This window comes from Pistacia vera, unplaced genomic scaffold (genome assembly GCF_008641045.1).
Source record: "Pistacia vera cultivar Batoury unplaced genomic scaffold, PisVer_v2 Contig166, whole genome shotgun sequence".
Taxonomy (NCBI): domain Eukaryota; kingdom Viridiplantae; phylum Streptophyta; class Magnoliopsida; order Sapindales; family Anacardiaceae; genus Pistacia; species Pistacia vera.
The window spans coordinates 230,044-257,579 of record NW_022195747.1 but is presented as its reverse complement, the minus strand read 5'-3'; the positions used below and the strand labels follow the sequence as shown (position 1 = coordinate 257,579).

At 34.1% G+C, this 27,536-nt stretch overlaps 2 protein-coding genes and 1 non-coding gene across 4 annotated transcripts; 1 reads left to right on the top strand and 2 right to left on the bottom strand.

Moving 5' to 3' along the window:
* Positions 1-8,924: 8,924 nt before the first annotated feature.
* Positions 8,925-14,044, bottom strand: LOC116125460 (adenylate isopentenyltransferase 5, chloroplastic-like). Its single transcript, XM_031411173.1, has 2 exons — positions 13,681-14,044; positions 8,925-9,856 (listed from the first exon to the last, which is right to left on the bottom strand). Exons 1-2 carry the CDS (start codon positions 14,042-14,044, stop codon positions 8,925-8,927), a joined length of 1,296 nt encoding a protein of 431 aa, XP_031267033.1.
* Positions 14,045-19,823: 5,779 nt separating this feature from the next.
* On the top strand, positions 19,824-19,954 carry LOC116125496. Its single transcript, XR_004127350.1, has one exon. It is a non-coding gene; the product is annotated as a small nucleolar RNA snoR83 (small nucleolar RNA).
* Positions 19,955-20,920: 966 nt separating this feature from the next.
* LOC116125474 (dolichyl-diphosphooligosaccharide--protein glycosyltransferase 48 kDa subunit) lies at positions 20,921-25,317 on the bottom strand. 2 transcript variants are annotated; one of them, XM_031411185.1, is made up of 13 exons: positions 24,988-25,317; positions 24,767-24,903; positions 24,549-24,674; positions 24,065-24,118; positions 23,831-23,944; positions 23,520-23,575; positions 23,397-23,438; positions 22,681-22,759; positions 22,417-22,488; positions 22,189-22,314; positions 21,995-22,099; positions 21,199-21,282; positions 20,921-21,096 (listed from the first exon to the last, which is right to left on the bottom strand). In XM_031411185.1, the coding sequence occupies exons 1-13, from the start codon at positions 25,256-25,258 to the stop codon at positions 21,049-21,051; spliced, it is 1,314 nt and encodes a 437-aa protein (XP_031267045.1). In that variant the 5' UTR covers positions 25,259-25,317; the 3' UTR covers positions 20,921-21,048. The 2 variants fall into 2 exon arrangements, with proteins under 2 accessions (XP_031267045.1, XP_031267046.1); XM_031411186.1 differs by having other exon boundaries at positions 22,681-22,756; positions 24,988-25,316.
* Between the last annotated feature and the right edge of the window lie 2,219 nt (positions 25,318-27,536).

Genomic DNA, 27,536 nt, shown 5'->3' with positions numbered 1-27,536 from the left:
CCATATCACACAGCCAATCACGATGGCTCTAGATATTTTCTTACCATCGTTGATGATTACTCTCAAGGAACTTGGGTCTACCTCATGCAATCTAAAACCCAGACACTCACTCACATCAGACATTTTTTGTCCATGGTCAAAACCCAATTTAATCTTTCAGTTCAATGAATTCGAACTGGTAATGCTAGGGATTTTTTCAACACTCAATGTTCAGATATTTTTTCCTCTCTTGGTATTATCTATGAAAGTTCTTGTGTCTATACCCCTCAACAGAATGACATAGTTGAACAGAAACATTGACATCTTTTAGAGGTCGCTCGTGCCCTTAAACACCAAGCCAACATCCCTACTACCCTTTGGGGCGAATGTGTGGTCACGGCCACCTACCTGATTAATAGGATGCCGAGTCGGGTTCTAGATGGCAAAACACCCTATGAAGTTCTTTTTGGTAAACCACCTACAGTTGATCACCTCCAAGTGTTTGGGTGTTTATGCTACTCTACAAATTTAAGGGGGCATGATAAATTTTCTCCTCGGGCTATTTCATGTGTTTTTATAAGTAACCCAATGCATCAGAAAGGTTATCGACTATATGATATCACCTCAGGGAAATTCCTGGTTTCTAGGGATGTGGTTTTTCATGAAGATTCCTTTCCTTTTTTAGACAGGTCCCCCTCTAATGAATCCTCGCAGTCTCCACCTTTTTTGGAAGATCCTTCAATAGCGGACCTATCAAGACCCTATTATACCATGCATCCCATTCAAGATATGGGACCCTCCAAGTTGACCTCTGAACTAGTTTTCGCAGAGAAGCAGCTTCCTAGTCCATCTCCTAATCCATCTCTAGAGAACCAGCTTCCCAATCCACCTCCACTAGATAATACTCCTATTGTTCTTGTTCCTCCTTAGAGACGTTCCACAAGGGTCACTCGCCCACCTATTGGACAGAAGATTATGTCTATCCTACCATCCAGACTACCACAGGTACTACTTACCCTGCTTCCAACTATGTTACTTATGATCGACTATCTCTTGCCCACAGGATTTGTATCAATCAGATTTCTGCCCAACAAGAGCCTTCTTGTTACTCTGAAGTTGTTCCCCATTTACATTGGCTTCAAGCCATGGCCAATGAACTCAGTGCTCTCTTTTAGAACCATACCTGGGATCTTGCTGCTCGTCCTTCTCACAGGAAACCCATTGGTTACAAATGGATTTATAAGATCAAGCACCGTGCTGATGGATCCATTGAGCGTTACAAGGCTCGTCTCGTTGCTAAAGGTTTCACCCAGAGAGAAGGTTTTGATTACCAAGACACCTTTTGTCTAGTAGCCAAGCATGTCACTGTTCGGACTTTCTTGTCCATTGCTGCCATATGTGACGGGTCCCTTCATCAAAAGGATGTCCATAATTCCTTTCTTCACGAAGATCTTCATGAAGAAATTTATATGGACCTTCTTCCTGGACTTTGTAGACAAGGGGAGAATATGGTTTGTCGTTTATGCAAGTCCTTATATGGTTTGAAACAACCATCTCGTTAATGGAACGTAAAATTCACAAAGGCTCTAACAAACATGGGATTCACTCAATCCAAGCATGACTACTCTCTCTTCACATGGCACAAAGGTACCACTATCATTGCTCTTATTATTTATGTTGTTGATATTCTAATCACTGGGAACGATGAGAATGGCATTCAGACCTTAAAAGAGCATATCAACAAATATTTCCGTATAAAAGATTTGGGGGAACCAAAGTATTTCTTGGGCATCGAGATTGCACGATCCGCGGTAGGTATTTCTCTAAGTCAAAGGAAATATGTTTTAGAACTTGTGTCCGACTCTGGTTTATCAACATGCAAACCGAGCATCATTCTTGTGGAACAAACATCAAACTCACATCACAACAATATGACATGAGACAGCCTCTTCAGAAAATGATCCTCTGTTACAAGACCCATCTCTTTATCAGAGACTCGTAGGAAGACTCATCTATCTCACCATGACAAGACCTGACATAAGTTATGCAATCGATATACTAAGTCAGTTCATGCATCAACCAAAACAATCTCATATGGACGCGGCAATCAAGGTACTTAAGTATTTAAAAGGATGTCCTGGATTAGGACTTCTTTTACCTCGAGATAGGAATTTCGACATCACAACATACTGCGATTCAGATTGGGGTATCTGTCCTATGACTAGAAAGTCTCTTACAGGATTTTGCATTAAAATTGGAGGATCCCTTATATCATGGAAAACAAAAAGGCAATCAACAATATCACTTTCCTCAGCTAAAGCAGAATATAGAGCAATGGCAAAAACAACTTGTGAGATTGTCTGGATTCTTGGATTAGTCAAAGATTTGGGAGTGAAAACAGGAAAACCAGTCACTTTATACTACGATAACAAAGCTGCTAATGATATCGCGGCAAATCCAGTTTTCCATGAAAGAACCAAACATATAGAAATTAACTGTCTTTTCGTCAAGGAGAAAATTCAGGAAGGGATTATCAGGACTAGGCACATACGAACATCGGAACAACCAGCAGACATATTCACAAAGCCTTTATGTAGTCATCAGCATTCTTATTTATTACACAAGCTTGGGGTTTGCGACATCTACAAACCACCAACTTGAGGGGGAGTGATGAAATATGGAATGCTAAAGATATTTATGCTGGAATCAAGCAATTATTGATTTACAATTATTTGATTGATTATTGTAATATTTTGTAATTAAGAGCTTATTGCATTTCCTTTACTGTATTATTTCATTACCTTTACTGTATTCAAAGTCACTATATAAATTGGCTGATGTACTCATTACAATACAAGAAATACAATTACAAATTTTCTCTCTTTGCTTGATATTCTTTGGTCTTCATTTATGCCCTTTTATCAAGCTTCCTTTGTAGGCATTCTTCGGCAATCTTCTGCCTCTTTTGCCACCTTCAATCTCAAACTTTGACACAAAGATCATCTTATCAAGAAATAATAGCACAATGCAAACCACTCTTGGGTGGCCGAGTGATTGAATATGGACTCTTGGGGTATTACCCAAGAGGTCTTGAATTCAATTCACTTCGATGACCACTAGAGGTTTACCCGGCTATTAACTTCAGGGACCTTAAGAATAGTTGAGTGTGTACGCAAGCTGGTCTGGACACCCCAATCACCAAAAAAAAAAAAAAAAAAAAAAGCACATGCATGGTTTGATCCCATGACTAGAGCTACATTGCATGAAATTGGACAACACTCAAGAAACTTATCGAAGTCTAAAGTTGATGCATATATATATATATATATATATATATAATATATATATTATATATATATATATATATATATTATATATATATATATATATATATAATCACAAAAATTTTCAAGTGTCAACGTCCTAAAGTTTTAACGTGCAAACCAAAAGCGTACAATGGTTATATTGGTTTTAGTTGTTAACCTTTATTCCGTACATTAAAAACTTTAAGACGTTGACAATAAAAACTGACTGTATATACCATTGAAAAAGTAGTATCAAATAGATGCAACTCACCTAAATTCTTTGTGAGTTTGAAGGATTAATGATACAAGAGAATATGAGTAGAGAAGATAAATTAATGGAGAAACGAGCTCTGGTTTGATAGATATATATATACAAAAATCTCATTTTGCTCTTGATTTTTTTTTTTTTCCTGGTTGGGTACATTGAATGTTAAATAAAATTTTAGATTCAATGTTTCTTATATATATTATATATATATATATATACACATTTCATTAAATCAAATATGGTAATTATCTAATTATAATATGAGATTGCTCTACCATATTATTGGAGAGTTTTAAAACTAGATAAGATTAAGAGTCCTCTCCTTGTTTCTCTTTGAATTTCAAGTTTTAATTAGTTTTGCCATGTGTCAGTTACTTATAACTTTTAAGGGTCTAGATTTAATGTTAACTTTCTCTTAAATTTTGACTAATTTTTGGGATTAACTTGCAAAAATTTCTTTTAATCCCTTTTTTTTCCCTATTCCTTCTGTTGGCCATGCAATGTGATAATCAACTAATATGTGGCTCTAAAATTTTGTTAGATCTTCCATATTACTGTCTATTTATCCTGTCATCTTATCATTACAACATATTGTGTTTCACTCTACATTACTTTGTTAAGCCTAAACTGGGGGGAATGGATATATTTATATATATATATATATATATATATATATATATATATAATATATATATATATAGTATTATATCTATAATATATATATATATATTAAACTCAACTTGCACTAATAATTTAGAAGCCAATAATTAATTATTTATTTATTTATTTGTTAGGGCCAAAAAATGTCCTCGACCCAAATAGGCCCAAAGACGGAGACACCTCCGACAAAGATGAAAGCTCAGGCCCAATTCCAACGGGGCCCAAATCATAATTCTGTAGATGAGGCCCACTCGGTATGCTCTTCCAGCTTCTAACCATCTAGACCCAAACCTCCTAATCCTGGAACACCTACTGGGCTTACGATCAACTCAGAGCCCACAGTCGCCTACAAATTACACTCCTACTTGAACTCTGATAAGGAAGTCAATTACTATCCCAATCCCTCTAAGGTCTGTATCCGAGGCACACTCGAACTCCCTTTCGTGCTGAGATAAGGGAGCCAAAGGCTACACCCTTTGAGAGGATTACCACTACTAGGACTCCCAGTCCAACCAGGATTCGAAGACCATACAGTCACTATTTAAACAGAGGCCAGCCCTCTCACAAGGGATAGAAACATTATACCTTCAGACCCTGGAGTTCCCACTTAAGAACTTCGCATCGTAGTCACAGTCCCCGACTAGGCTTTCGATAACTTTTCATTTCCCTAACCCTCACTAAACTAGCCTTACTCAACCTTGCTGACTTGAGCGTCGAAGTGCCTACGGAAAACACCAGGAGACAAACACCATCCTAGTGTTTTCCGTATGCTTCACGCTTGTTTTCTCACATGTGCAAGTGTAGCAGATTGCTAATGACCTCAATCTCACGGGATCAGTCCTTCTTTTTGTAACCGCAGATTTTTGCATCTACGTTATTTTAATTTAAATATTATGTTTACGTAAAAGAATGACTTAACTCTTAAATACTCCATTTTACAATAATAATAATAGTAAACATCTTTTTCCCACCTAAGGTTTGCATTAATGACACGGTCCCACCCAAAAGGTTTCAAAATATCACTTTTCCACCCAATATTTATATTTCATTAATATCCAAAATACACTCAACTTTCTCAGCCACCATTCAATGAGTTACCAAAAGCCAGGGTAAGAGGGTTTTTGTAGAATGGAGGCCGATAGATCAAATGGTGGTGGTCGATTGAATGTTTGCCCTCGGAATCAGCTAGAGATCAGCTAAGAACATGAAACCCTAGCTTTGCGGTGGTTGACAATCGACGAAAAATCAGATGCCGTAGTGAGAGAGGTTTTTCAAGCTTATATATATCAACTTGCACTAATAAGTTAGAAGCCAATAAATAATTATTTATTTATTTATTTATTTTAATTTTAATATTATGTTTACGTAAAAGGATGTCTCAACTCTTAAATACTCCATTTTACAATAATAATAAGAGTAAACGCCTTTTTCCCACGCAAGATTTGTGTTAATGACACGTTCCCACCCAAAAAGTTTCAAAATACCACTTTCCCAGCCAATATTTATATTCCATTAATATTCAAAATACACTCCACTTTCTCAACCAGCATTTGAGTTACCAAAAGTCAGGGTGAGAGGGTTTTTATAGAGTGGAGGCCGGCGGATCAAATGGTCGTGGTCGATTGAATGCTCGCCCTCGGACTTAGCCAGAAATCAGCTAAGAACATGAAACCCTAGCTTTACGGTGGTTGACAATCGATGAAAAATCAGATGTCATGGTAAGAGGGGTTTTCTAAAGAGGAGATTAGAAGTTTAAATGTGATGAGAAGGAGAATTTTTGACATCGGAATCGACTTTGGGTAGTAACAAAATCTTACTATTGGGTGAAAAAAATAGTACTTTGAAACTTTTTGGATATGAAAGTGTTGCTAAGGAAAACCTTGGGTGGGAAAAAGTCATTTACTCTAATAATAATAAAAAATAAAATAAAATTCCGAATTGAGACTTATGACATCACCAATTTTTATGGCGGCTGATCTCCAACTTTCAAACTGCCCTCTGCCATCTGTGTGTCGTATAAGTTGAAGTTGAAGCCACGTAAACCAACCGCCTCTAAGATCGCATGTTTCATGAGCTTCAAAGCCTGGCCCATTAGATCCCACATCATTCTTCAAGAATTCGCCAATAATAAACTATAATCTAGGTTTCCATCACCATTTTCTCCCAGCCTTCTTTGTTCTTTCCCGGCCACTTTTATCAAACATAGATGTGGCTTTTGGATGAAACACCTCTCTGATGACTTCATCAGCTAACCCTAATTCCACCACTGATCAACTCGTTTTCGCTACAAAAGTTGGTAAAACGACATCCAACCAGAGAATACAACTGAGATCCTCTATGAGAGCTCTGTATATAGTTGTTGGAACCATCTCCAATGATCGGGATACAACAGTTTTGTATAATACAATGAATGGTCATTAGGGTTAAGGCGACAAAACTCTTGAACTATGAAATCTACATTAGGGTTTATAAAACCCTAATAAGTGGTGAGACACCTAAACCCTAATAAATGGTGATAATATCAAGACCTTTGTAAACTTAAATTTTGTCAGAATTGATAATTTCCATTGGAAAATAAGTGGCTAGCAAAATGGAAAGTTTGGTTTTTTCCAATGCCCGTTGATCCCCTTAGAAAAATAACCTTGTTGTGACCTTCGTTAAAGGAGTCCATATAGACAATACTGCAAAAGAGTCTCCCCTTGTGGCCAGATAGTAAACCTTTTATCCACTGGAGTCAGCTATACCCAGGGGGTCTTGTGTTTGAGTCGCAGGAGAGGTGTTTACCACATTTGTCCAATTACCTTGGTCTATTGGGCTTGTGGGGTATTCCGTGATCCTAAGGACTAGGCAAACTCCAATGTAGGTATGGATATCTCAAATACCCTTAAAAAAAAAAAAAAAAAAATGTAATTTGTCATGCCCAATTATAATTTATATATAATTGAAAATTAAGAAAAAATTACTCTACACCAAAAATAAATAAATAAAATAAAATAAAGAATGACTAATGATATAACTACCTAAATTTTTTGTGCTTTGAAAAGATTAGTGAACCCACCCTTGGGCAGCTCAAGTGGTAGGATGAGTGTTGAGAGATGTAGTTAAGGTGCACAGTCTCAGGTTCGAATCCTCCTGACTCCCAAGATTTAAGTGGAGGCGGTAACAATCGATTGCCGCTAGTCCCCCACGAGGATTAGTCTAGAGGATAGATCGAGGTGTGCGTAAGCTGGTTCGGACACCTTGGTTAAAAGAAAAAAAAACAGTGATTTGTTTGCCCATATTATGATGATTAATAAATTAGATTAAAAAAAAAAATGGCATATTCAAATTACAAGGAAAGTTTTAAACAAATCTTATATACCTAAAAAGTCATATATGTATCTATTATTTTTCTTAAAATTTTAAATTTTTATTTAACTCTTCCCTTTAAAGATTTCATCTTTATATATAAGCATTTCAATTAAAATATAAATTAATGAATATAANTATATATATATATATATATAATTCCATTTTTCATCATGATTTGTTTGCCCATATTATGATGATTAATAAATTAGATTTAAAAAAATGGCATATTCAAATTACAAGGAAAGTTTTAAACAAATCTTATATACCTAAAAAGTCATATATGTATCTATTATTTTTCTTAAAATTTTAAATTTTTATTTAACTCTTCCCTTTAAAGATTTCATCTTTATATATAAGTATTTCAATTAAAATATAAATTAATGAATATAAGTACCAATTATAATACTCTATTAAATTCCTTAAATATAGGGTGTCCAAATTAATGGGAAATTACTTGCTTCTTTTTAAGTAAAAGCAAATAGAATTCAAGAGTATAATATGATAAAATTATGTATAGATATTTAGATACATTGCACATTCGGTTTTGGCCCCTTTATTTTATATATACTCTTCATTTAAACCTGGCATATCCCAAATTAAGAAAATAATATTAAACCAAATAAAAAATACATATATGGAACAAAAAATCACATTATTTATTTAGGTAATTTACAAGTATATCTTCAATAACAACATTAAATAACGTGTTCATAATATGTTTATCACATAATTATTAGGTTTATTGTCTCTTGTATACCCTCAAGTTTAAGGAAATATAAGCAAGACTCTATAGATATTAGAATTTATCAATTACCTCCTCTCGTATTTCATAAAATCATGCAAGGATGATAACCTCTGTGTGTGTGTGAACCACCTCTGGGTAACAAGATGGAGCGATAGAAACTTTTGGATGTATTACTCAAGAGGTCTTGAATTCGATTCCTCTTAGTTGTTAATAAGGGTGAACATTGGAGGTTTTGGATGTATTTATAATATTTACAATTTGACCCTACAACATTTTATTGTAAATTTATTAACTTAAATGTTTTAAAGCCAGTTACTAAAAATTCTAGATACGTAACTGCTAGAAGGTATATCGAGTCATTAACTTCTAGGTCCTAGGAGTTATTCAAGATGCATACAAGCTGGTCTGGACAACCCCAATAAAAATAAAAATAAAAATAAAAAAATGCGCATGTGTGTATATCCGAAATTAAGGAAAATAATATCAAACCAAATAAAATATATTGCTATTGTGGACTAAATGAAGACACCATACTTCATTTTTATTACAGGACAGGAAGAATCCATCGTTCATTGCTCACAAGTTATTACATAATAGAGAGACTGATATTCCTATCTCATTGTCCTTCTAATTCGCCATTGAAATTCCCTGACGAACTCGAGAATAAGACTTGAAAGTAGTAGGTAGAAGACTTAACATGATGACTCTTCTTCTTCTCTTTCAAAAAATTTCCAACTATCTTCAAGCTAGGTTTCATCACTGCATTCTCCCAGGCTTCTTCTGCTTCTTTCTTCCCATTGTTGTGAAATACAGAAGTCGCATCAATCTGGTGAATCTCCCACCCGAGCTCATCTCTAAGTCTTCGAATCTTCTCAAGCTGACTATTCACCAATTTACAGGTGTTATCCTTGATCTCTTCGATAGCAGCATTGAGTAAGATCTTTTTAGTGGTTTCATTAACCATGTCATGACCTTCAATTTCCAGGTACTTGTGCATCTCCGGAGCCCCAATAGCTCGTCGGATTCCCCGCGTATAGTCTGCCTCAGGATCAAACATTTCCCTGACTTCATCCACTAACCCCAATTCAACCATGTTATCAACCCGTTTGCCTACGTACCTGTGCAAAACAGGTAATGATACATCCATCCATAGAAAACAACAATCAAAGTTTTTCCTAAACTGTATAGTTGGATCTTCTACGAGAGCTCTGATATAGTTGTTCGAACCACCTACGATGATCGGGATACGACCCTTTTCTATAATACGATGAATGGTCATCATGGTATGTCGACAAAATTCTTGAGCTGTGAAATCTTCATCAGGGTCCAGAAACCCTAACAAATGGTGAGGTACACCGCGAGTTTCATGGGAAGAGACTTTGTTGGTGATGATATCCAGCCCCTTGTAAACTTGGATTTTGTCAGAATTGATAATCTCCGCCGAAAATTGAGTAGCAAGGGCAACGGAGAGTCTGGTCTTTCCCGTACCAGTCGACCCTATTACGAAGATAACCTTATTGAGCTCGACTCCGGAGGAGTTCATGTTCACTACAACAATGTCAAACAACAAGATAAATTAATTAATTCCAATAACAATATTCCATTACAAAGATCATCTTATCAAGAAATAATAGCACAATGCAAACCACTCTTGGGTGGCCGAGTGATTGAATATGGACTCTTGGGGTATTACCCAAGAGGTCTTGAATTCAATTCACTTCGATGACCACTAGAGGTTTACCCAGCTATTAACTTCAGGATCTTAAGAATTAGTTGAGGTGTACGCAAGCTGGTCTAGACACCCCAATCACCAAAAAAAAAAAAAAAAGCACAATGCATGGTTTGATCCCATGACTAGAGCTACATTTAGCATGAAAATTGGAAAACATTCAAGAGACTTATCAAAGTCCTAAAGCCGATGCATATATATATAATCACGAAAATTTTCAAGTGTCAACATCCTAAAGTTTTAATGTGCAAACCAAAAGCGTACCAATGGTTAGCTATTGGTTTCTAGTTGTTAACCTTTAGTCCGCACGTTAAAAACTTCAAGACATTGACAATAAAAACTAACTGTATATACCATTGAAAAAGCAGTATCAAATAGATGAGACTCACCTAAATTCTTTGTGAGTTTGAAGGATTTATGATACAAGAGAATATGAGTAGAGAAGATTTAAATTAATGGGAGAAACGAGCTCTGGTTTGATAGATATATATAAAAAAATCTCCATTTTGCTCTTGATTTTTTTTTTTTTTTTTTTTCTGAGTTGGGTACATTGAACGTTAACTAAAATTTTAGATTCAACGTTTCTTGATATATATAAAGTTCAAATATGGTAATTATCTAATTATAATATGAGATTTCTCTTACCATATTATTGGAGAGTTTTAAAACATGGATAAGATTAAGAGTCCTCCCCTTGTTTCTCTTTGAATTTCAAGTTTTAATTATGTTTTGCCATGTGTCATTTAATTATAACTTATAAGGGTTTAGATTTAATGTTTAACTTTCTCGTAAATTTTTACTAATTTTTGGGATTAATTTTAAGTGCCAACAATATCATACCAAGTTGTATATATGAGGTAACAAAAGTGGGAAATTTATTAAAATAAAAGAAAGAAAGAAAAATTCATGCTCATACAAACTTTTTTTTTTTTTTTTAATGATCAGGGGTTTTCGGACCAACGTACGTGCACCTCAACTAATCCCTTGGGACCCTGCAATTACCGGTAGGGTAAGAGCTCCAATGGCTACTGCTATTAGCAACTGAAGAGGGACTCGAACTTAAGACATTTTTGAGTAATACATCCAAAAGTTCCTATCAAATCACTCGATCACCCAAAGGTAATAACCCATACAAACCGATGTGTTTAAATGTGATAGGATGATTTTAAATTAGGGATAAACTTAACAAATTATAGGAGACGATGTGTCAAACATACAGGGTTGTCATATCAGTTTGTAGGGAATAGTTTATATAATTCATTAATGTTTTGCTTACAACATAATCATACAAACAGACAAAAATTATACAAAACTTATGTAAATAACTACTTTATCATTTGTTTTTTGTCCGTAGTTGTAAGCATAACATTGCTTTTTTTTTTTTCAGATATAGGATTTGTTCATAAACCCTAATAAGTATTTATTGTACTAAACAAAAGGGTCGTATTCCAATTACCGTGGACAAATCAAAGGTGAAAATGGAATTTAAATTATGAATTTTACATATCACAATCCTAGATTTTATTAGTAATTATTAATTAGAATATGAGCAAACATATCAAGACGAATATGGTATTTTTTGGTCAAGATCTTCCTCTTATCCCACACATACACGTCTTAAAATCATATAAGAAAAATAGTGAAATTAATTATGAATTCTCATCAAGTTTTCTATTCTAAGATCCACAAATTTAAAACAACATATATTTTCCCCCCAAAAAAGATTAAAATAGGTTAAAATATTTTGGTCCCTGAGGTATAATTAGGTAAAAAAGAATCTTAAAGTAATACTTAGGTCCTTGACAATTAGGAATGGGCACGAGTCGGGGACCCTTGTCTCCAGCCCCAGCCCGAAAGCCCAAGGGGATTCCCCGCTCCCAGCCCGAAGCCTGTTTGGGGAATTCGAGGAATCCCTGAAAAAAGCCCGTTCCTCGTTTGGGGGTTTTCTGTCTTTTTATATCCTTATTAGTTTTATTATCCTTTTCTCCAAATTATATATACCAACCAATAAAAAAAATGAATATATAATATACATATTAAACATAAAGATCATATCATCAAAAAAGAAATTAAATCTATAATGTATATATTAAATATAAAAACCATCATACTAAATTGATAATATATTACAATATGTGACAGATCTATAATCAAAAGATTCAAAACATGACAGTATCAAGATTCAAAAAATGAGCTGCCAAAAAGACCCACCCCACAATCCACATCAGTACTTCAGTAGATTCAATACATTACAATATCAAATATCAAGATTCAACAACCAACAGACAGCACCTAACATTCCATTTCCATGTGTAGCCCACGAACAACCTATAGACAAATTTGAGATTATTACAAACCTAAAAAAAATCTAAACCATATCGAATTGCATACAATTAAAATATGGAGAAATAAACCTGTCACATATGAAATCCAAAACTTTTCACCAAAAGTATCCATATCATCAAAATTATTCCACTTCAATTTCCTCCTAAACAAGTGAAAAATATAAATTAGATGATATTTAAGTAACATGTACACAAATTTTAACTATCATACAAATGATTAAAGAAGAGGAACGGAAAAGAATATATTACAAAATACAAATCTATAATACCAAATCGTCTGCATCACTATCATCATAAATTGATGAACCATATCCTAGCCCCGGGCCTAACATAACAATGAAAATAAACATTAACAACTAGCATATGTTAATAGGTTTTTTCAATTTTTAATGTAGAAGAAACAAAAATTTCTTTTTCTTTACCTTTGTTGTCTGCCCATATCTAATTCCTTAGACACATCAATGCCTCTATTGTATCAGAATGAAACCTATTACGATGTAGACTCACCATGTTGCCAGCAATGCTAATGCAGACTTAGAAGCAATGGTGGACATCGGAACAGCTAGAATATCTCGAGCAATCCTTTGTAGGATAGGATATTTGGACCCAAATGTCACCACCAAGTCAATAAATTAAAGCCTAGAGTTCTAGGAATAATTTTCTCCTCTAAGTAAGAATCCAACTCAGACTTTTCTTGGCCAATACTAGATTCTTTTTGCAAAAATTTATCTAAACTAGCCATTACCCCCATCTTTTCAAAATCTGTCTAAGAAGAACTACTAGAGGATACAGTGAAACTATAAGATTGATGTGTTTGGTAGCCTCGGTGGTTACTCTAATACTGAACATACAAATCATTACATAATCTCCAGATCCTCATAATCTCATCTACACCATCCTCTCAATAGAGCAAAGGAAAAAAGAAATCTAACAACTTCGTTTTAAACCTAGGGCCTAAAACCATTGCAATCCCCATGACACCATGAATCACACTCTAATATTTTTTTTAACTTTTCATCCATCTGAGTTGCCATCTTCCTCACCAAATCATCCTCATCTGTTAGCATTTTAGTCACATGAAGTCTAATTTCACAAATCTTTGGAAAATAAGAATTGGCAGAGAGTTTTTCCGTTGTAGAGAATACAAGTGTGGTATCATAAAATATTTTTAGCTTCTCACTTATATTTTCTGCAAACTCCCATTCTTCATCACTTGGTTAACATCTATAATTTGGATCTTGAAACTTTAAATGCCTAAATACCCATTATAAATGAAAGCTGTTTGAAGCATCAAATACGTTGAATTCCAACGTGTCTTGACCTAGCTTCACAACGTGCCATTTCCACAAATTTTTGCTCCCTTTTAGGCGATGTCATCCAATAGGAAACAGTTTCACGGATTTTGGATATTACTACCCCAATAATCGATAATCCATCTTGAACAGCTAAATTGAGAATATGTGCACAACAACGCATATGAAAAAATTCGCCATGTAACATAAGGGTGCAACGTTGAAGCTCACCTAAAATATCTTGGACAACCACATCATTGGTGGAGCAATTGTCAACCGTCAATGCGGACAGCTTTGAATCAATACTCCACTCATAAAAGCAGTCCATCAACGCCGTAGAAAGCACATCTCTAGTATGTGGGCAACGCATATGTATCTACAATATAAATTGTAGATAATTAATATTTTAATTTATCTTAAAATTTTACAAAGAAATAAAAATAATGAAACATAAAAATTAAAAAACATAATACCTTAAAAGTTAATTATGCAATACCCAATTATCATCGATAAAGTACGCTGTGATAGTCATATATCCTTTGTTCTAGTTGCTGGCAGTCCACAAATCAATAGTAATGGCAACTCTACTCCAGTTCTTGCTTAACATTTTCATGGACTTCTCCTTCTCAACTTCATACATCTTCATAATGTCCCTCCTAATAGTTCTCCTAGAGACAATATTGAAGGAGGGTGAAATAGTGTTGCAGAATTTTCTAAACCCCAGATCGTCAACCATGCTCAATAGATATATACTCATGAAGAATAATCATATTAGCAAGATCATCTCTCTGTGCCTGTTGATCTAAATGGTAATTGCTTAATGTCTTCATGGAATCTTTTTTTTGCATCCCCGCAAGCATCATTTGTGATACATCTTGATTCTTTCGCCTTGCACAAATTTTATAATGATCATACAAATGTCTTGTTCCATTTTTAGAACCACCGACGAGCTGCCAATGACAGTAATTACACTTCGCCTTTTCCTTCCCATCAACTAAGACTTTTTTGAAATGTTGTCATACAACTTACCTAGGCCTTCCAATTCCAGTGACATGAGTTTCCTCTAGGGGAAGCGGGGGAAGGGTTGAACCAGGTGTATTGGTCGTGATTGGTATGTTATTTCCTTGAGCTGGAGATTGTTCTTCGTCATTCCCATCGGGTGGAATATTCATGTGGGAACTTGCAATAGATACTTTTTTGGATGCTTCAAAAGATCGGTTCACATCCTCTTCTAAACCCCTTCTTTTGGTCGATGTTGACATTGTGTAATGTAACCTATTAATAACCTGCAGATAACACCCACAAAAGAATAAACATGTTAAAAAATAACTACAAAAAAACCCCTATAGCAGTTTACAAATTTGTTAAAAAAAATTGCAATTACAAAAAAAAATAATAATAATAAACATTTTAAAACAAGTGCGAACTATAGTGCAATTTGCTCTTTGCACGTGCAAACTGCACAACAGATGCAAAAGCAAACTGCAATGCGGTTTGCTTGGCAATGTGTATTGCAGTTCACGCTTTGCATAAGCAAACTGCAATGCAGTTTGCACTTTGCCAAATGAAAAAGCAAACTGCAGTGCAGGTGCAATGTAACGACTCCTTCTCATAAAAATATGCATAGTAAAAGTACATGTAAAATAACATAAAAAGTTGGGCCCAAAATTTTCTTTTATTAAACATATGTATTCTTTATACAAATATATACAAGATTTGTATCATATGCAAAACTATCAAAATAGGGTGGACAGTGTAGCCAATTCTTTTCGTGTGCCAATGTCCATCCGACCGTGTCCTCATCTAGAACCTACAAAAACATAAGGAACAACGGGATGAGCACAAAACAATGCTCAGTAAGTAAACCCTCTACTCAATTATCCCTATAACTCTCTCTCTAATTCTTTCCCTACAATTTTTTTATTTACTCTTTCTCTTATACAACTCTCTGTTTTCTCTTTCTCATAACTATTTCCTACTAACTCTCTTTCTAGTAAGTCACGGCCCCATCTGACCGGAGGCACGGCTGGGACTCGCTCCCACTCCCAGTGACTTTTACTCATTCTAACCGGCCGGACTTGGTTATGCATGGATTCGGAACCTTTAGCCATGTGAGTGCATAGAATCTCTCGGGTAAACTCGGGTATAGCCCTCATCCACATGTACTCTACGGGCTACACCACTTCTCTCTCTGATACTCATGCCGCTCTCTCAAAGCGGCGTACATGTGGGAATACTCTACCCGTACTCACAGGTTCCCCATCGCACAACTCACTCTATTCTCTTGTTTAGCACTACTCTATCTTTTACTCTATAGTGCTTATTCTCTCTTTCTCTTTACTCTTAGAGTAGCTTAAACTCAAAAGTCTCTACTCTTTCTCTACTCTCTTCTCTAGTGCATAAATAATGCATAGTTAATGCACATAAATGACTCATACTCATTAATGCATTTATGAAATACAATTATGCCATGTAGTAAAAATTAAGGCTTTCTACTCTTACTTATGCTTCTCTTGAGCATTTCATCGAACAACTCATGTGCATATAAACTCTACTCTAACTCTAACTTTTCTCTTTTCTTTAATCATCCAAATGGGAGGAAACTCCCTCACAAACTCTAAATTTCCTGTCAAAAGAAGAAACACTTCCATAAGCTTGCTCAAAACTTCCTCCAACTTCAATCAAACTCAACCCAACATCAAGCAAATAAAACACTTCTCATAACTCAATTTATGTGTATTACTCATTCATAACTACTAATCTCTTTCATCTCATTTCAACAAACCTTATGAATACACATTTATATATATAACTCTACTCAAAAGAGTTCTTAAATCTCAACTTAGGTTGAATTTACTTACTTTATGAAGAAATAGCTTCTTTAACACTTCTTCTTTCCTTTGGGAGCTTGCCTTCTCTCTACAACTTTAACCAACAACATGAGACTCTAATCAAAACATAATAAAACTCTCATCTAAAGCAAGAATCCTTACCTTAGGATGCTTTAGATTAAAACCCTACTAAAAGTTACTCAAAAAGCTCTTGGAAATCATTGGAAGATTGAAGGAATTTGAGAGAATTTGGAGAATGGAGGAGGCGGTGGAATGGGAAAATGAAAAGTTCTCAAAGACTAAACCCCCCTAAATATCTCCTAACAAACTCATTCTTCCCATTTTGCCCTTGCTCTTTCTTAGAAATTCTATCCATATCCTTTGATTCTTTACAACCACACCCCCATACTAACATATTCTCCATGAAATTTCCTTACATTTTACTCCCCACTTTTCCTGCTAATTAGGGGTAAAATGGTCAAATATTACCTAAGGGAAAAAAATATCTAAAACTCAATAAACTTTTCAACCGGCACGTCGCCGCGACGAAGAAGCTTCCTTCGTCGCGGCGAAACTGTCCAGCAGCTTCCCCGTGGCCTTAACACCTCTTCGCCGTGGCGAAGATTATTCTTCGCCCCGGTGAACCCTGTAACAACAAAAACCTTCTAATTTTGACTCAATTCAAGGCAAATACTCAACATATCAATACAACCAAAGACCAACCAACCACTATTCATAAAAACTGACTCAAATAAGAGCGAAATAAGAAACATTAGCAACGTACCTCAAGTGGGGCGTTACATGCAAACATAAACTGCACTGCAATTTGCTTGTGCAAACTCCACTTTAGTTTGCACTTTGCACACTGCACAGCAGGTGCAAACATAAATTGCAATTACTAAATTTTCAAGCACATAAAATCTTTAATCACATCACATGAACCAATCTAAACCCTTAAACCCCACATAAAATCTTTAATCTTAACTCAATTAATCTAAACCCTTAAACCCCACACAAAATTTTCCTGTATAACTACAGTGCATAACTCAATCAAACAATCTAAATGGCACATAAAATCTTCACTCAGACGAACCAAAACTGATGAAAGCCTGAAACTTTAAAGGAAAACAAATCTATTTTTCTTGAATCTTGATTTCTTAATGCAAAGGGTATGGAGAAAGAAGAGGTGAAGAGGTGACGAGCCACCGATGAAATGTGGAGGCCGGAATCGGCGAAGAGGCGGTGATATTCTGATATTCAGGATTTTCGGTGAAGGTTTGACGATGAAGAGAAGAGGCACACCAGGCAGCAACTTTTTTCAAGATTGGGTATTTAGGGTTTCACTTTCAAACTTTGATTACCTGGGTCCCTCGTGAGTTGAATGAATTTGGGCATAATTTGTGTTTATAAAGAAGGGCAAAATTGTTATTATGAAAACATAACAAGGGAAAATGGTAATTATGAAATGAAAAGATGGAATTGAAAATTTGAAATTCATTGAAAACGAAGGACAAGGTCCTGGTCCATACACCCACAAGGTGTCACGGATTTTATTTATAAATTATAATGATTAAAAAGAATTATAATGATTTTTACATTTGTTATAATTAATAGAGAATCCAAAAATTTCTGTTAGGGTAGGCCAAAATAAAAACTAATTACACATTAATATTTTTTTTTCAATTAACAATTCTGTTAAGGTAGGCCAAAATCCAGAACCTATACATATTAGTATTTTTTTGTTAAAATGCCCACCCTCAACAAATGTTGGATCCGCCCATGATTAATGATTATAATGAATCCAAATATCAAAATGATAATTATAATACATTATACATATATATAAATATATTATATATTAACAGTAAAATATTATGTATTATTGTATTAAGTAATAAGTATTAACATATATAATGTCTCTTTAATATATAATGTATTATATATGATACATTATACATATATATTATAATAAATTTTAAATAAATAACTATCATATATATTATAATAAATTCTAAATAAATAGCTATCACAATATAACAAAGGCAATTAGGTAATAGAATTGAAATAATGATTCAATGAGGGATAAAAAAAAAAATTATAATGATTTATTGATTCATTATAATCAATCAAAACAACAAATAATATATTACATATATATTTTGTATTAACGTAAGATTATAGATAATAGCATATTATGTATAAATTATAATGTACAACATATATATGTTATATACATCATACTTATATAGTGTATACCATATATAATATACAATGTAAAATGTATAATGTATAATGTCAAATGTATATCATATATAATGTATAATATATAACATCGAATGTATAATTTTTGTTTCATAACATTATATATATATAATGATTTATTATATTTAATTTAGTTTTATTTATTAACTATTTGTATATAGTTTCATAATGTTATATTCATTATACTTATATGGTAAATACCATATATAATATATAATATAAAATTTATAATGTATATAATGTCAAATGTATACCATATATAATGTATAATATATAATGTCAAATGTATAACTTTAGTTTCATAGCATTATCATATTATATATATATATATTAGATATATATATATATATATATAATAAATTATTATTATATATATATATATATATTATATATTACAAATATTTATAATTATTATTATATTTAATCTAGTTTTATTTATTACCTATTTGTATATAGTTTCAAAAATACTTGTCAATTATATTTGTCATTGTATAATGTAAATTGATTTTCAAATATTAAAATTATTATAAGTATATATGATTGATTTTCAAATATTAAAATTAATATTTAATTATTAAAATTAATTAAATCCACCCCATTCGGGTCGGGTGTGGATCCCCACGGGCCGGGCTTTGTGCCAATCCCTACAATGACAATTAACATTACATTTAACAAGGACTTAAGCATTACTTTAAGATTAGGCCAAACCTGAAGGACCAAAAATTTAATCTCTAAAGAAGCGGAGTTTCGTAACAGTGGGCGCTACTTCAACGCGCTCTAGGGTTTTGTTTCGTCTCAACTCTCAACTGAACTATTTATCACAGGATGGAAGCAAGTCCAGTAGACTTAAAATTGAAACCCTAGACGGGTCACTGAGAAGAAGTTTCAAGATCTGTGTATTTTTTTTTTTTTTTTTTTCTGTTTTTGATTGTTAAATGTTTCTTTAAATGCTCCGTTTGGTTCAAATTTGAGCTCAGTTTTCTCATTTTTAATGTACTTTTTTTCTTCCTTTTTTGGTGGGTGCTGGTGCCGTGGTGGTGGGTTGAGGCCTTCATAATCCCAAATAAGCTGAGTGTTAGTGCTTATTTGATTCATGGGAGGCCAAGAGTAAATCTGGAAGTTTCGCTGATAATGCCTTTTTTCTATTCTCGCTTGAAGGCATTCATTAGTAACTTTACCATACAATATACAACATAAATATGGGTATTCCGTTGAGTTTGAAAAGCCAGATTTCTTTCTTCATAGCTTCCCTTCGATTCTGGAAAGTCACCGCCATTACCAGGTTTAATCTTCTGCGTTTATAGAGGTTAATATTACAGGTGATGAAAGGGTGTTTCTTTTAACTTCCATGAATCCCCATTAAATGCGGCATGAGCAATCGATTGCTTGAACTTCATTGTTCTAATTTTAAGAATGTTTTTAGTCAACTGATCTTGTTTAGTAAATCTGATGATTTCGAAACTGGAAACTTCAACACTAGAAGTTGTAAAAGCCAACCACAAATATGACCACTAATGTTATTTTAAGTTTATTAGAATTGGTAAATTTTTTCCAGGAGTTTAGTATCAGCGTTCTATAAAGTTGGTTGAATTTTGGGTGCCTGGACAAAACTTAAATAAGAGTTACCAATCATTAACTGAGGGTTGTTAAGAGAGATGGTCATGGGTGGCCGGACGGGACGATAAAGATTGTTGAGAGTATTAGCCTATTACGTCTTGAATTCAATTCCTTTCAACTGTTAATAGGGATGGTCGATAAGGTTTACAGTTTACCTAATCGTTGTTAACTTTAATAGGGATGGTCGATAAGGTTTACAGTTTACCTAATCGTTGTTAACTTTAAAATCTCGAAAGATTAATTGAGATATACCTAAATTGGTTCGAATAAAGAAATAAGAAAAATCATTCAATCCCACCTATGAAAAATAAGGAAAATCAATCTGGGTGGTTTTAAAATTTGGGGTAATTTTGAAGTTGTAATTACTATTTAATCGACCCAGAAACAGTAGATGGTTGGGTTTTTACCATCCAATGCTTAGAGACCAAGAGTTGTGAAAAGATTTTTGCATATATTAAAGTAGAAAGCAAGAGATTGAAGAGGGTGATTATCACTAATACGAAAAAAAAAAAAAAAAAAAAAAATCAAACAGCTTATAGTAAAGGAATTTCTCATACTACTTAATGATAAGTATTTATAACGTTATAAAGATCTGTCTAAATTAAATCAAAATTATCTAATCCCTTGTCCAGTGTCTTTTCTCTTCCATCAAAAAGTTTAAGCTCTACTTGCTATAAAGATGAACAAAGGTGAAGACAAAGAAACCAGCCATCTGCATTAGAAACCACAGAAAAAAAATGCATTAGAAATGCCATGGATATCTCTTGTCAAGAAAGAATAAGAGGATGAGATGGGGGAAAAGTAAGTGCCATACCATGGAGAATGCTGCTCCATAATAGGGATAAGCTGTTGGTATAAATCTTTCATATTCATTGTGTCGGTAGGGCCTTACCGGAATCTGCAATTCAGTTGTACAAAACCCAACTAAGGAACTATGTTAGTGGCAAATTTATTTTTAAATAATGTAAATATGCCAGAAAAGAAATAAATATTCAGATTAAGCAACAGTTGCCAACATTGTTACCCTAGTTAAATAACTCCCATATCAATAGATGAACTTCGATTTGTTTCGAGTTCCCAAAAAAGTGGAACATTCACTCATTCAACTTAAAGATATCATGCACCCTTGGATATTCAACTTAATATATCCCTTATCAATAGTGGGTTTTGTTTCAAGAGTTGCAGATTACTAAGAAAGGCTTTGTATGGAACAGGAACAAAAGCGGACGTGCAACAATAGAAAGCAAGAAGCACTTTTAATTGCTAATTGGAACATTAAATAAAGATGGGAACGCAATCACATTGCAGGAATGTGCTAAGTAAGATATTTTACTCCAGAAGCTATTTCTTTATTTGGGGCATCTTTCATAAAATGATGCTGAAAGCAGTGGAAAAAAAAGAATAGGAATATTTTGCATGAAATATAGTTCTTTTAATTGCTTTATCTCATCATGGATGTATAAGAAGATGGTGACATTATTTACTTAAATTGCTGGTCAAACTGAATCAAGATATACTTAAAAAGTTGATCCTTCAAGTTAGTAAACTGATTGACCAGAAGTAATTGATATGCATGATATCCATAATGTATAAGCAACAGAATGAAATACCTGTTTTGACAGAGATAAACTGGTGTACCCTAGTCTTTGGTACTCAACCTTGAACTGGAAAACTCCATAAACATCTGGAACCTTAAATGATGTAGAATAAAGACCCTGCAGAACATGTGATTAGAGATATACGACTTCATAAAGAGTAGGGTCATATCTAATGAACATATAAGCACAGTAATCAAATAAGATACCTTCTTGTCATTTGATAAGGTTTTCAAAACATAGGGGCTCATCATGTAAAACTGCACTTGAACATCATTTGCTACATACGGTTCCCAGCTTGTTCCAGACCATTCATAAATCTCAACCGAATATTCCTTCAACCAAGTAAAGATGTTAGCAGCAGCGGAAACCTAGCATATGCTTTTCAGTGAAATTATGATTAAATAGGGAGAAAAGAGGAAAAAGAGACTTATTACCAAGTCATCATTGATCCTATAAATTGCAGGTTCATCTGATTCTCCAACTTTGTGGTGTCTGACGTTCACAGCCTATAGATCAAAAAACAAGTTAATAAAATGCAGCAGAAAACAAACTTATATGTAGTAATAATGAGTTGAAGCATACAGTATTGTCAGTAACCAATGACCTCCATGTTTAATTTTTGAAACAATCAACATAAACAAGAGAATCAAAAACTACAAAAAACCGAATTCACAAGACAGAAAATAAATGTCTCTCACCTTAAGATGACCTCTCTCATGGAAAACCCATTTGCTAAGCTCGGTCAAAAACTGCTCATTACCTGATTTCTCATGTCTGCTAACAGCAAAAGAAAAGGCCTCACATAAGTTCATCCTTCCAAGTATTCATTTGTTTCTGGTTATTAAAATGTATAAAATATAACATTGAATCCAAATCTCATCTTTGTAGTTATGTAATATATTACCAATGCTTCCATTAAAATTTCAAGTTGGCATGAAAATCATATTTAGCCATGCACAGTATTTCTTATCAACTAATGTACGGTCCCAAATCCTTGACCAATTCAGAACCATAAAATACTATTTCTATGTTGTTTAACAGGAATACATTTCACAAACATTGTTATGATTCCTTTACAGAACTCTTATAGTTTTACAGTACAATCTAACGAACAAATGCAACAAACATATCCAGGAACAAACTTAAACTTAATCAACAATAGACCAGGTGACATTTCAGACAGAAGAAGATTAAGTTTCCTTGATTCAAATTCTTCAATCATGATGCAGGTATATAAATTCTAGTAATTTATTAAAGCAACAACCATGTTGGACAAAGCAGTAATCTCTAACATTCAGGCTCAGCACAACTGCAATAATAGGCTTAATAACTTGACCAATCAATAGCATAGACTGTCCGATGACTTGGATATCATTGAGACAAAATAAGAAAGGTAAGTCAAAACGTCACTCACTTAGTTGAGCTCCCAGCCTTCTGTACTCCAGATCTAAAGAATCTGCAAAATAGAGCCAAATTCCATGAATATAATAAGTATAAATTAGTGGAAAACACAAGTCAACTAATGACTACTACATACCGATTGCTAAACAAGCTTAATGAGCCTGTGATCATAACCCGAGCATTGTTTCTCGCCTGTAACCAAAAAGCTTCTGATCATGTTCATATTTTCTAGACTTCAATAGCACTCACAATAGTCAACAAAATACTATTGAAGCAACATATAGCTATAATGGTACCATAAATGGTTAGTTAACATAGAAAATGGTACTTGAAAAGGCCAAATATCCAAACTCATTTACTAAAAATATGTTTCCACCCAAGTAAACCTGATTATCATTTTCATGAATAACCAAGAGTGAAGCTAAATCAACTCCCACCAAAACTTACCTGCACAACTGAAACTAAAGAGATAGAAGATCCAGTGAGCGCTGGAGAACTTGACAACTTGGACTTTGGATTTGCAGAATAGGCTGATGGAGAAGCTGATAGAACTTTTAAAACCTAGATATAGTACATTTATTAGCCAAAATTAAAAAGAAATGGAAGATACTGAATGATCGCAAAACTAAGCAGATAAGAAAACAAAAAAGCTTTTACTGCACAGTGATGCAGTCAGCTTACCAAACTATTGGCAGGATTTAGAGAATGCCCAATCCCCTGGAAGAGTACAGGAGCCTATAACAGTTCAACAAAGAATTAATATTAATAATAATCAGACGAAATACCTTTTTTGTCACAAGTATGATAATAGCACAAACTTTGGGATGCAAACCAGTGGTTGCATTCATCATAAAACATGTGCAAAGACTACTTGTATCATAAAGAGATAGAAAAAAAAAAAAAAAAAAAAAGACGACCCAATTGCTATGCTAGAGGCTGCAAAACAAACCAGAAACAAAGAACAAAGAACATCTAAAACTATATGCCCTTACACAGAATTCCTAACATCACTCTACATTGACTAAAATTAGTTTTAAAATGCAAAAGGCGTTGCATATACTAGTAACTTAATGCCAATAGTATTGAAAATGACTAGCCATCAAGCATAATCACAAAATCTAACTGCACATCTAACATTAAAAATGTTTCCGAATCGTGCACTTGCCTCAATTTTCTTGCTTCCGAGGATCACATCAGACTTGATAAAATCATCACTAGCAATCAATGTATGATCTCCATCCGTATTCGAGACTGCATAGCTGGTGTGATCAATGACCATTGCAGTGGCATCCTGTATCCATAAGTAACATAATTCAACGATAATAACCGCCAAATCTAAGCCAAAAAGCAAATCAATTAAGCCCTTCCAAATCATCAAGCTACCTCGTCAAAATCAACGCCGCACTCGGTGGCTATCTCCCGAATCAAATCGGACGCATTAGTATCGGCCGCAATTATCAAATCATGACCCGAATCAACAAACTCCACAATCGAAGCAACATTGATCGAACCTCCAAAACCTAATTAAACAAAATATCAATTATAATCAGCTTCATCCAATTTACTAATTCGATGATATAATTTAAAAATGTGGAGTGACGTACGGTCGACGGAGGGGCAGAAGAGGACCAATGCGTCGTACAAGTACTGGCCGTAACGTTGCAACCCGATGTTGGGGTCGTCAGCTAGCTTGAATTCCAGCTGGAACCCACGGGATTTCAGGGAGCCGAAGAAGAGGGAGTGGGAGGATTTGATCGCGAAGTCATCGAGCAAAACGAGGACGCGCCGATCCGTCGGCTCCTCGGGGGAGAAAGCGAAGGAGATAAATGGAAGGAGTGCAGTTAGTAGAATCAGGCAAAGCAAAAGTTTCGCCATTTTTGTTCTCCTTCTTCTTCTGAGATGTGTTAGGGTTTAGAGAAGGATTTGATCTGGTTTAAGCAGTTTTAGTGGTGATGGTAGTGGTAAACGGGGATGGATGGATTAAGTCAATCGGACTCGGGTGGGTAATCTCTTGACCCGTAAAATTTTTTTAATTAAATTAATGATTTAGTAAAATATTGTTTAACGATAAATTACATCACATTTGTATAACATTTTTTTTCTTATCTTACGTGAGTTTTATTTATTGTATGGGTTCAAAATGTTGTGAGATAGCTCAATCTATATCGATGGGAGCGTTAGAATATCGAGAGGACATTTCTCTGATACGAGAGATCGAAATGCATGAACAATGCCATCGGAGGACAAAATTTGTTCTCACGATATGTGTTAGTGGCTAAATCCAACTTACAATGTTGTCGGATATTGGATCCAACCTCGTAACATCCTTAGAGGCTAATTGGCTTTAGGGTTTTGTTATAGGCTAGGTCTCATCTCGTCATGTTGTTGGAGGGCAAATGACGAGGGTTTCGTGACGAGGAATAAGGAGGAAAAAGAAAGCAAGGAAGAATTTGGGAAAGAATGATGAAAAGAAAGAAAATGATAGGAAATAAATTTTTTTCAAAAAACTATAATTTCTTATTTTCAAATAAAACGTATGAAAGATTTCATGCAAGAGGAATGATGAAAAGACAAAAAATACCCTTAGTTTAAGAAAAAAGAGTTTGAAAAGACTGATATAAAGGTTAAAATACCCTTAATTTAAAGTGATCGAGGAGATTGATGAAAATACTAAAATATCCTTGGTTTGAGAAAATTTTTTTTGCATTTTTGTATTACATGATGAATCTGTAAGAAAAATATTTTACAGATGACTTTTTTATAGTAAAGTGGAAAAAAATATAAATTATATGTTTAAAAAATTAAGATAAACTTTATTATTATTTTTTATTTTTAAGAAAAAAGGATTGTAAATTACATATTGTTATTGCACATTTTTTAGTTAGTAAATTGATTTTTTGGTTTTGTTAAAAAAATGGTGTAAATGAAATATTATTGTACATTTTTTAATTAGTAAAATATTTTTTATTTTTTTGGTTTTATGAAGAGTAAAGTTATTTCATACTTTTCCTAAATAAGCACATCATAGTACAAAGGGCATTTGAGACAAAATCTGTATATTATTACCTATTTTTTTAATAATAAAATGTCAAATAAAGTCTGACTCCTTAAAATCTTTTATTTCAAGCCAATGATATTTTAGGGTCCGTTTGGTTTATTATTTATCCATATTCTATCCCTATTCCAAATACAAATGCATGTTTGTTTCCTTATTTTCAAAATCCAATCATAAATTAAAAAAACTTTTAAACTCCCCTAAGTTTGCTAATTAACAAAAACACCCCCAACAAAAAAATTTATAAATTAACAAAAATACCCCCACCCACCCATAGTTGCTAGATTCTGGCAACCAACGTCGGTGGTAGCCGGAATCTGTCATAACGGTGTACAAACGACCGGAACTGGCCAGTAATTCGTCGATCTAGACTTTTTTCGGCCAGGTCCATAGTGGATCTAGCCGTCAGCGATGGCTAACTCTTGGCCATCGTTGACCGACAACGACGGCCATATCTTTGGCTATCACTGACGGCCAAATCTGGCCTTTTGCAGCCGTCGACGACCAGATCTGGCCGTTTCCGGCCAAATCCATGGTGGATCTGGTCAGAAAAGGCCAGATCGACGTACGACCAGCCAGATCCGACCAGTCTACGTCGTAACGCTAGATTCCATCTAGATTCCAGCGGTAGTGGCTAGAATCTGGCACTGTGGATGGGTGGGGGTGTTTTTGTCATTTTACAAAAAAATTTATATATTGGGGTGTTTAGTTAAATTAGCAAACCTATGGGGTTTTTTTGTTAATTTTTAAATTTTACCTCGTAATAATCACCCTACTCAACTACCAAATACTATTTCCAAAATCCTATCCAAAATAACAAACCAAATAGACCCATAATCTTTTAATCATTCGCCTAAATTCCTTTTATTAAACTAGGGATATTTTAGTCTTTTCATCAATATCCTTAACATTTGTTCTTTAACCAGGGGTATTTTTGTCTTTTTATTGTCATATTGGTCAACAGTTATATTTAACGGTGGAAATTGACGGCAATGGAGGTGTTTGTGTAATATGTCATAATTTTGGACCAAACAAAATTTTGGATACTTTACGGGAGGAAAATGGTTTTCATCCTTATCCTATAAATTATAAGAAAAA

What these genes read in the sequence shown, in the direction of transcription:
- LOC116125460 (XM_031411173.1), bottom strand. Translation starts at nt 14,044, where the DNA reads ATGCGTTGCCCACATACTAGAGATGTGCTTTCTACGGCGTTGATGGAC. An exon ending in AAGACACGTTGGAATTCAAC is followed by an intron (nt 9,857 to 13,680) that starts GTATTTGATGCT and finishes ACATTGTTGTAG; the next exon opens with TGAACATGAACTCCTCCGGA.
- LOC116125474 (XM_031411185.1), bottom strand. Translation starts at nt 25,258, where the DNA reads ATGGCGAAACTTTTGCTTTGCCTGATTCTACTAACTGCACTCCTTCCA. An exon ending in ATGAGAGAGGTCATCTTAAG is followed by an intron (nt 22,489 to 22,680) that starts GTGAGAGACATT and finishes TTTGATCTATAG; the next exon opens with GCTGTGAACGTCAGACACCA. An exon ending in GTTTATCTCTGTCAAAACAG is followed by an intron (nt 21,283 to 21,994) that starts GTATTTCATTCT and finishes ACTGAATTGCAG; the next exon opens with ATTCCGGTAAGGCCCTACCG.